The 9681-nt window shown below is 45.4% G+C and overlaps 1 protein-coding gene across 1 annotated transcript; it reads left to right on the top strand.

Annotated features, from left to right (window-relative positions):
* Positions 1-2139: 2139 nt before the first annotated feature.
* Positions 2140-2850, top strand: LOC137296556 (uncharacterized protein F54H12.2-like). The gene has a single exon (XM_067828362.1). It carries the CDS (start codon positions 2140-2142, stop codon positions 2848-2850), a length of 711 nt encoding a protein of 236 aa, XP_067684463.1.
* Positions 2851-9681: the final 6831 nt, after the last annotated feature.

Below are 9681 nucleotides of genomic sequence, written 5' to 3' on the forward strand. Positions count from 1 at the left end.
ACAGGCTATGGAGGGTGGCGTGGTTTGTGGCAAGCAACAGTAAAACAGCAGGCAGTGGGATACCAGAAGGGGAGGACCCAGAAGGGGAGGACCCAGAAGGGGAAACCCCAGAAGGGAAAACGACAGAAGGGGAAACCCCCACTCACGCAACATCAGGTTCGGCAATGGATGAAAACCCAGGACACATACACCTTGCACAAACCCGTTCGACGGTCCTTTTCCAGGGATCATGCCTACAATCATCGGCTTGATCGTACGATCGGACAATGACCCGACAACAAGGTGAATCATTACGAAGTCTAGCTCCCTTTTCCCATTCAAGTGAATCGTCAAGAGTGGGAAGTGGGCGTCAGTGAACTTCATTTTCCCATGACGTGGTACAACGTGTCGTACCCCTTCAACTGGTTTGTGCTTCGCGTGAACTTGGAACGCTTGACCAGGATTTACAGTTCAGGAGCACCTGATGCGACCGTGATCGAAGAGAACCCAGGCATCATCATCATTGGAAAAGCATACGATAGATGTGTCACCGTGAACTACCCCAAAGAAGAACTCCAGTTTGAAATGCGCGGCCAAACGCATGTCAACTTTTATGCTCCCACACCGAAAGACATGTGCAGGGCCGTCTCGGGCTCTTCCTGCAAAACAAGCACCCAACTGGACCACGATACCATCAGGTCTGCCTACACCACTCAACTGATGTTGCCTGCTTCCTTGGTACGTATGTTCGGATTCATGCAACTCCCCATGGTCGACGAAGCAGAGGAAGTAAGTCAAGTCTCCACTTACCCTGTCCAAGTGAGTGTGTTTGACCGCCCTCTTGTGGTGGGTGAACAGGAAGCCGACCATCTGGCTGGCTTCGATACTGTGTACTACTTGGATGTGGTGGAAGATCAAATCGTCGGGGATACCATGGCTCCCTTACTGATGTATGTTCCCGTATCTCGTCGGATGATGGAAGACAGCGTCGTGATGAAAACTCCCCAGCATGTACGCTACATGGCATTGCGCCAGGGAAGCACGGATGCCATTCAAATCTATTTAATGAACGACATAGGACGTCCCGTGCCATTCCAGAGAGTAAAGACCATCGTGACACTCCAGTTCTGTCCCCTTCGTCTGGGTACGTACTAACATGGTAGGACATCAGTGTATCCAACACCGGTGCAGCACCGGATTGGGTGGTCAACAACAACAAGGACGAGGTTTAGCCGTGTACCGAGGTCGCATTCATCAACGCGGGAGAGGTCTCAGAAACATCTTGGGAAGCTTGGGTCGTTCAGCCTTCTCCATTCTGAAGACGGTGGGAAAATCTGCTCTCAAAACCGGTGTGAAGATGCTGCCAGGATTAGTGCAAGATATTCATTCTGGACGTCGGAGTGTACGGGACAGTTTGAAACATCATGGTAAACAGACCTTACCGACCACCTTGCAGTCACAGTCATCACCTGCACACAAAAGAAAACGAAATCCATCGTTTGGTCCCATAAAGAAGAAGAAGAAACAACAAAAACGCCATGCTTTGTTTTGAGTCTTCATGGAACTTTGTGTCATTGGACTTTGTCATTGAACTTGCCATAAATGGATCATTTCCATGGAAAAGGGTCAGTTCAACACCAGACACGAACCTGTCAAGACATGTTGGGCAGACCTGTTGGGCAGACCTGTTGGGCAGACCTGTCAAGATGATGCGCCAGGATGCTTGTGAATGTGTCAAGTCACAGTTGGATCTCTTTTCGGTCCCCCTGTGGTGACGTCAGTTCAAGAGGGTCAGTGGATTCGATACAATCCTCTTGCACCCACTTCTGTGGTGGGTGCCCTCCAGTTTAACATTGATAACCCTGTGAACGCGTACATCGATTTGAATCAGTGTTACCTCCGCATCTGCCTCAAAATCAAGAATACCGATGGCACGGATGCTACTGATGATGGGGATGACCGACTCGTCATGTCCACGGTGAGCAACATTCCCTCTTTCGAGAAGTGCGTGTGCAAGTGGGACACAACCAGTTGGAAATCACCCCCTCCATGGGAACCTATCCCTACCGAGCCTATTTGGAAACGTTACTGAGTTATGGGAAGGCAGCTAAAGGGACGCATCTCTAGTGCCCAGGATGGTACACCGATGAAGCTGGAAAAATGGATGACTTCAATGCCGTCGCTCAGAATGTCAATGCAGGACTCGTCGCACGATGGCGGGTCATTCAAGTGGAACTGACAGGCCGTCTCCACTGTGACCTGTTTCTGCAAGACCGGTACCTGGTGGATGGCGTCCCCATCAAACTAGAACTGATTCGGAGCCCGAGTGATTTCTACTTGATGAGTGCTGGAGATGTGGAATGTCGACTTGAACTGACTAAAGCCGATTTCCACAAAGATCAACTGGTGGGAGGACAACTGCCCATACGCTTGGTGTTGGGACTGGTGGACAACGATGCTTTTGCCGGCAGCAAGGAAAAGAACCAGTTCCATTTCAAGCACAACAACGTGACCAGTCTCAAACCGAAACTCAATGGCCAGGAAGTGCATGGCACAGAAATCCAAAGTGACTTTCAGAACAACAGTGGCTCGCTCAAAAAGTTGTACATGAACCTGTTTCGCAACACGGGACACCTGTGCCAAGAACATCCCTGCAACCTCACCCTAGACGAGTTCAGGAACGGATTCACACTGTGGGTGGTGGATTTGACGGCGGATCTGGGAGCAGACGAATGTCATAACTACCCACGACACACGGGAAAGTTGGGACTCGAACTCCAGTTTGCAGAACCCTTATCTCGTCCGGTCACCCTCGTCTGCTACGAGGAATACGAAGCGTATTTGAAACTGATCGGTTCCGCAATGCTTTGATGTTCTAAGGATGGATGGATTGACGACCAAACATGTGAACGCCTATGTCCAGCAGGACCCCCTGCTGCGACCCCTTTACCAAGGGACCTTTGCCCGAGATCACTTTACCATCACCGTGCTAAGTGAACGACACGGACCTTATCCTAAAGCTTACATCGTCAACACGGACCCCAGTCATCTCCCGGGACAACACTGGGTGTGCGTGTATCGTCCAGCACTGGGTGTCTTTGACTACTTTGACAGTTATGGCGTCGACCCCACCCAACTGCATCCCGACTTTTGGAATGTCATGGATGGCTCGCACAGCGGTGGAATGTTCAATCAGTTCAACCCTGGTTCACTGCCTCATGTGGAATGTACTGTTTGTTTGTCCTGGCTCATCGTGCCCGTGGATGGACTTTCGACGACGTGATGGAACAGTTTGATCCCTATGCTACCCTCGGCAATGAACAACGTGTGAAACGCTGGTTTCAACCCACACGCCTGCCAGACAACAACAACAACAACGTCCAGGACCCACAGCCCTGTCAAAGGACACAACCTTATCATTCTGATGTTATGATGTTCTCTTCATGTTCGGGTTCATACCGTTTGTAAACAAAAGATCAGGGACGCCCCTAATCCTGACTCTTTTGTCACCATGGTTAGCGGGGGAAAATAAAACGTTGAAAAAACAACACGTCTTGTTATGATTGTCATGGCATGAAAGCATTCTTTAGTGAGATGTGTGTGGCCCTGAAAAGGACCGGTTTTTCCGTTGTGGTGATCACAACTACCACAGGGGCGGCATCGTGCATTGACACGGGGGAATGTCTAGCTTGGTTTTCTTGACGGGGCACTTGCTTCCATGGGTGAGGCGTCGCATGTAGGTGTCTTTGAGTCCCGTGCCACAGTAGACACAACAGAACATACCATTATAGGCACTGGTCCCGTTGGCGTACACAGGTAAACACCCATGGCACTGGGTGCATTGCCATACTGGCAGTGATGGTGGCAGGGGTGGTGACGAGGATGGTTCCAACGAAATCAACTCTAAATCCCAGTTTTCTTCCATGGTTGTCCGCTGCCGTCCTCCTCCTCATCCCATATAGCAGAACTCAGCCAATCACAGCACAACACTCCCACGACCATGACGTCACGACCTCACGCGCCATAATGACGTCACGACCTCAAGCGCTCAAGCGCCTCAAGCGTCATCGATGTGACGTCGTCGAGGATATATAAACGTTACCATTACCCTCACATATCGCCAACTCCGTGTGTGACGAAGATATGGATACACGAAAAGTGAAAATGGTCCGACCAACACCTTACCGAAGAAACTGTGGACGAAAACAATGTCTCCGGTGTTGCCCGACCCTCCTCCACATGAAGAAGGAAGAAGAAGAAGAGAAAGAAAGGAAAACGCCCCTCATTCCCACCACCACCACCACCACCACCACACCACCACCACAACTAGAACCCGTCATCAAGATTGAAGACGACGATGACGACGACGACGACGACGACGGGAGCGGGCACGACAGCGCGACCACCACCAACCACAGCGAGAACAGGCACTACACCCCAGAAAACAGCAAACGCGGAAATGGCGGCATTACAAAAATTAGCAGACCAATGGCGATTCATCATGTGCCCTACCTGTCTGAAAGCCCATCCATCCGACCGATTCGATCTCGTCCCCACAGCCAAGTTTTACGCATGCCTCTATTGTGGTGGGGGTGTCCCCAAAGGAACGCAATCAATCCACGATGACATTTGTCCCGGCAAATATGTTTTCCGATGACTCAAACCCGTCTGCCGATGCTGACTTTGAGGCATCCACACCTCACGGCACTTTTCAGGGCCACCCCAAACACTCCCCAAAAGAAAACTCGACGTACATGCTTTTAACACTCGAACCAGCTTTCTTTATGAGCTACCGTCGTCCTCTTCCCCTTCCCTTCCCTCCCTCGTCCCGTGCCGTGCCGTCCGTCTACCGGGATCTCGCACAAACCACCGTTGCTAAGGACCACGTCACACCTCGTACACACCAACGGATGACGTCGTCATAGAACAATCGAATGACGTCACACCCCGTACACACCCACGGATGACGTCATCCTAGAACAATCGAATGACGTCACCATGGGGTCGCGTGACCGGAAGTGCCGCCATCTTGAAAACGACGCCAGGGTGATGCTGTACACTACTCATAGTAAAGGTAAAAAATCTTATCAGGCATTATCAAATGCATAAACCACTTGGTGACTTATCATACAATTCATTTTTCAAGATTTTTAATGCTAAAATATGTCCTATCTTGTGGTGTGGCGCTGAGATATGGGGAACCAGAGCTTCCGATGCTTTAGAAATATTTATAAGCTTGTAAGAAATATCTTGGGGTAAAAAATAATGCATGTACTTCGGCAGTATACGGCGAATGTGATAGATTTTCCTTATATATTGAAACAAATGTGAAAGGTATTAACTGTGGGCTAAAATTATTGAGTATGGCAACAAGTAGATTGCAAAAATATGCTGTAATATGATGATTACACATGATAGAAATAGGCAAAGAAATTGTGTCAGAAACGTAAAAGAATTATTATTCTCTATTGGATTTGCTAATGCATGATATGAACAGCATATAAAATCTCACTCGTTATTCCTGTAATCAGTTAAACAACGACTTAGATATGTGAACATATAAACCTAGAATGAAACTCAAATGTAACTCGCACGTTTTTGTTTTATAATGATTAAACAATCTATCCAGAAAGTTTTTGTTTTATAGTGATTAAACAATCTATCCACCTGTCTATGTTAAACGTAAGAAAGTTCAGAATATGTCTTGTGCAATTCCGCTGTTCATCCTATGATTTGCTAATATATCAGAATGGGTTTCAATTTGTTGAAATGTTGATATTCCTTCCAATTCGCAGTTGCTTTAAATTCCTGTAAATGCCCATATCATATTTTGCCCCTGCAATACAACGCCAGTTGCATGTAAAACGGACATCTACATATTAACACACTCTTGAACAACTAAATAGAAAAATAGCGACAGTGTTAATATCGATTGTTGTATTTGTATTTACATTTAGCTTAAATTCAAGGCAATGGTTTGCTGCAACCTAATTTGTATTGCAAGTTCTTTAGTACAAGAACACCATAAATATATATGGACGTAACTGAATACTTCTCTAGTACAAGAATATCATAAATATATATGGACGTAACTGAATACTGTCTGTTCAGTTTTGGCACACAACTGTCGCCAATTCATTTATTAAATAAACAAAGAGGGGCTTAGCATACAGCCTTGGCGGACGAAGATGTCACAATCAAATATTGCTGACATAACACAATTATTAAGCACACATAGACTAAGTATGACATTTTTCGACCCAATTTGCCACTCAAGTCGTGCCGCATGAGTCGTGTCAATGATTTATTCCTTCAATTGAATTGAATGCCTTGTCAAATTCAAATACATTTCATACGACCTTTACGTAAGATATATATAAGATAGTGGCTCAGAAGAATAACATAATAAGTAGTTAAGTGTGAGCACATCCTCAAAATACCTAAATCAGTTGCAACTTCATCTTCCAAAAACATCGAGCGTCCAAAAAAAATCAAAGAGATGCCTGAACTAGTTACCATTAATGTAATTCTCAGGAACGGAGACATTGGATACATTTTGAAGCTGGTAAGGTACATTTCATTTATTTCTTCACAAAAGCATTTAGGATTCTCAAGTGGTTCTTCTAATAAAAGAAGTTTGTCATTACATGCATATGATATTTCTGTACATAACAATCGAATGCCCTGATGTGCTCTATAGGATGGGCTGCATTTTATTTCTAGTTTTTTTACAGAGGATGGGTGATTTTCAGAATTTTAAATGTTGATAGACACAATCTCCGTTGGCCACCAGTACATATTTGTCTTTTTATATATGTCTTTAAGTAGATGCCACCATACACAACATTTCCATTACAGGTGTCAGCGTTATACAGGATGAAGTGATATGCTAACATGCTATTATTAATTTGACAGTATTTACTAATTTAACTGGTATTGATAACATCTCCAGGAATTATTGAAGTTTCACCATCACTATGTGATGTCAATCTGACAAATGTAATAGTTCTCAGAGTCACATGAAACGTCATGGAGGCCGCCTTCATACACCATCACACAGTCTTCACTGAAACCTGGAGATGGTTCGCTAGTGTCCCAAAGGGAGTTCAAGAGCACATTGCCATCAGCCCACACGTACGTCCCTTCAATAGCAATGTCGTCAAGGCCAACATACACGGGGTCCCCACCTGCCAAATACGATATAACTGTAACATTGCAGAGACAGGACATTAATGACACCTTGGATCCATCAATCAGTACTGTTAACAATTCAAAAGATGGTTCATGACAATTCGTGACGATTCCAGTTTGTCTAACACTTTCACAGAGTTGTGATACAAGTAGTGTTTCTGGATCGTTGTTCTATAGTGTACTTACTCATGGTCAGAAACCTTATCCACCTCAGTGATGGAATAGGCAGGGTTGATGACCTTCATTTCCAAAACAACTATGTTGACATGCTCTCACACATAAGTAGATTATGACGAAATTATTCACGAAATGTAGAATTCCCATAACACGGCGAACACATGCATTATTCTACATATACCTCTGAATATATATTAAAACTAGTAATACATGTGCCCGCGTTATCCAGGGTGAAGTGACATGCTAACGTCGTAACAATTATTTACAAATGAGGGTTCAAATCTAAGACCTTCAATGCTTATAGTGTGCAAAACATCTTGAAATAACTGACATGCTCCAACTGATCATTTCAGATCTGCATAAAGTATTAATTAATGTTCTGATACGTTTGTATGTAAATACTTTTAAGCCTATATGATTCGACATCATTGATATTGAACTTCACTATGATTCAGAAACATTACTTGATAACATTTATGGCATCGATCCAAATACTTCTGATGGTGTCCATCACTTGTTGCCATTTGGCCACGCCTGTTTGAACCGTCAGTTGACATCCGTCCCCTTCTCATTCAGCATTAGCTGCTTCCATCACTTGTTACCATTTCTCCACGTCTTCAGAACAGACACGTGACCTCCGTCACCTTCGCAGCCAGCTCTGGCATCACTCACCTCTAAAGTCAGCAGTTGCTACCATCACTTGTTACCATTTCTCCACGTCTTCAGAACAGACACGTGACCTCCGTCACCTTCGCAGCCAGCTCTGGCATCACTCACCTCTAAAGTCAGCAGTTGCTACCATCACTTGTTACCATTTCTCCACGTCTTCAGAACAGACACGTGACCTCCGTCACCTTCGCAGCCAGCTCTGGCATCACTCACCTCTAAAGTCAGCAGTTGCTACCATCACTTGTTACCATTTCTCCACGTCTTCAGAACAGACACGTGACCCCCGTCACCTTCGCAGCCAGTTTTGGCATCACTCACCTCTAAAGTCAGCAGTTGCTACCATCACTTGTTGAAATTTCGCCACGTCTTCCATAACAACCAAGTGTCCTCCCTCAATTGCGCAGGCAGCTGTAGCAACTGCCCAATTCTTCTTGTCTAGAGACAGCCTGTAGCATGCTGGTGGGTTGTCAAATGCAATGTAGCCCTCGGGGATGGGACAGGTGTCTGCAACCAGCATTGGCAACAGTGACAACACAATGGGAAAGGAACCAGGTTTAGTCTCAACAGTACAGAGGTGTTTGTCCTATTGAAAGACTGAAACATGGGAAACCAGAAATATATCATAGGGATATCAGTGAACCTCTATTTTGGCCTGATCAGTTTCAGTGACGTTTCGGTGTGACATCACTACCACATCACCCTTTGTTTCGGTGCTCCACACACGGAACATTGATCCTCAGTTTCTGAGTGATTTGCCAGTAATGCATGTCATTAGACATTATGCGTCATAATATAAACAGTCTGAGTATATTAACGGCAAATCTGTCAATCATCATTTTATCCCTTACGTATAGTAGCGCCATCTTTTTGCGTCTCTTGGTATGACGCTGAATGGAATAAGACCACCGACCTTGGGCTCTTTGGGTAGACACCCTGTCCACTAAACCATGAAGGCGGTATATGTACTCTCTCACTCCCACTGTTCACGCAGTTGTTCGTTACCTGACTCCCGCACATACAGCCTGGCGCCATCAAGATAACCACTGTTTATCACAGAGGGAAAGGACGCTGAGTAGAGTAGACACTGGCCGTCGTTGATGTTGATGTTGAACATGGTGCAGTTGTTGTTGCTGTGACATGCGTGAGCACAGGTTTGCTGGGTCTTTGATGGGAGTTCAGAGATGCGCTGAGGGGTACTCATGTTCAAGTCGTTGAAATCCGACAGAAGATGGTATCGTTGCTGTTGATCAACGCTATTCAGCAAACTGTTGATTTAAAAAGAGTAGTCAGAGTGGTCATGTCAAGTTTGTTTTGACATTGGTATTTTAATAGCTAATGATAGTCACGAGCTGGCCAACTGGGGATCCTTTAACGAAACAGCCTTTACAAGGTTGACCTTAAATCCCATTCTTTAACATTGCACTAAGGTTACCTTAGTGACTCACGATCACCTTAGTGTACTGAGAAAGGAGGCCCAAATTACTTAACTACGCCTTTGGTCAGGCATATTTCTAGATTTGATCTCAATGAACATAATGTCTTACTACATCAAACTTGCAAAAAGTAAGCCTATTGACACATGTTTGTGCGAACATAATTTCACAACTTCTCGACAATAGTGATCACACGGTTAGTAAAGCAGCATGCTCGGGAATGCGAAAGAAA

This window comes from Haliotis asinina, chromosome 9 (genome assembly GCF_037392515.1).
Source record: "Haliotis asinina isolate JCU_RB_2024 chromosome 9, JCU_Hal_asi_v2, whole genome shotgun sequence".
Taxonomy (NCBI): domain Eukaryota; kingdom Metazoa; phylum Mollusca; class Gastropoda; order Lepetellida; family Haliotidae; genus Haliotis; species Haliotis asinina.

Bases quoted from the DNA above. Each gene is read 5' to 3' on its own strand.
- LOC137296556 (XM_067828362.1), top strand. From the start codon at position 2,140: ATGGATGACTTCAATGCCGTCGCTCAGAATGTCAATGCAGGACTCGTC.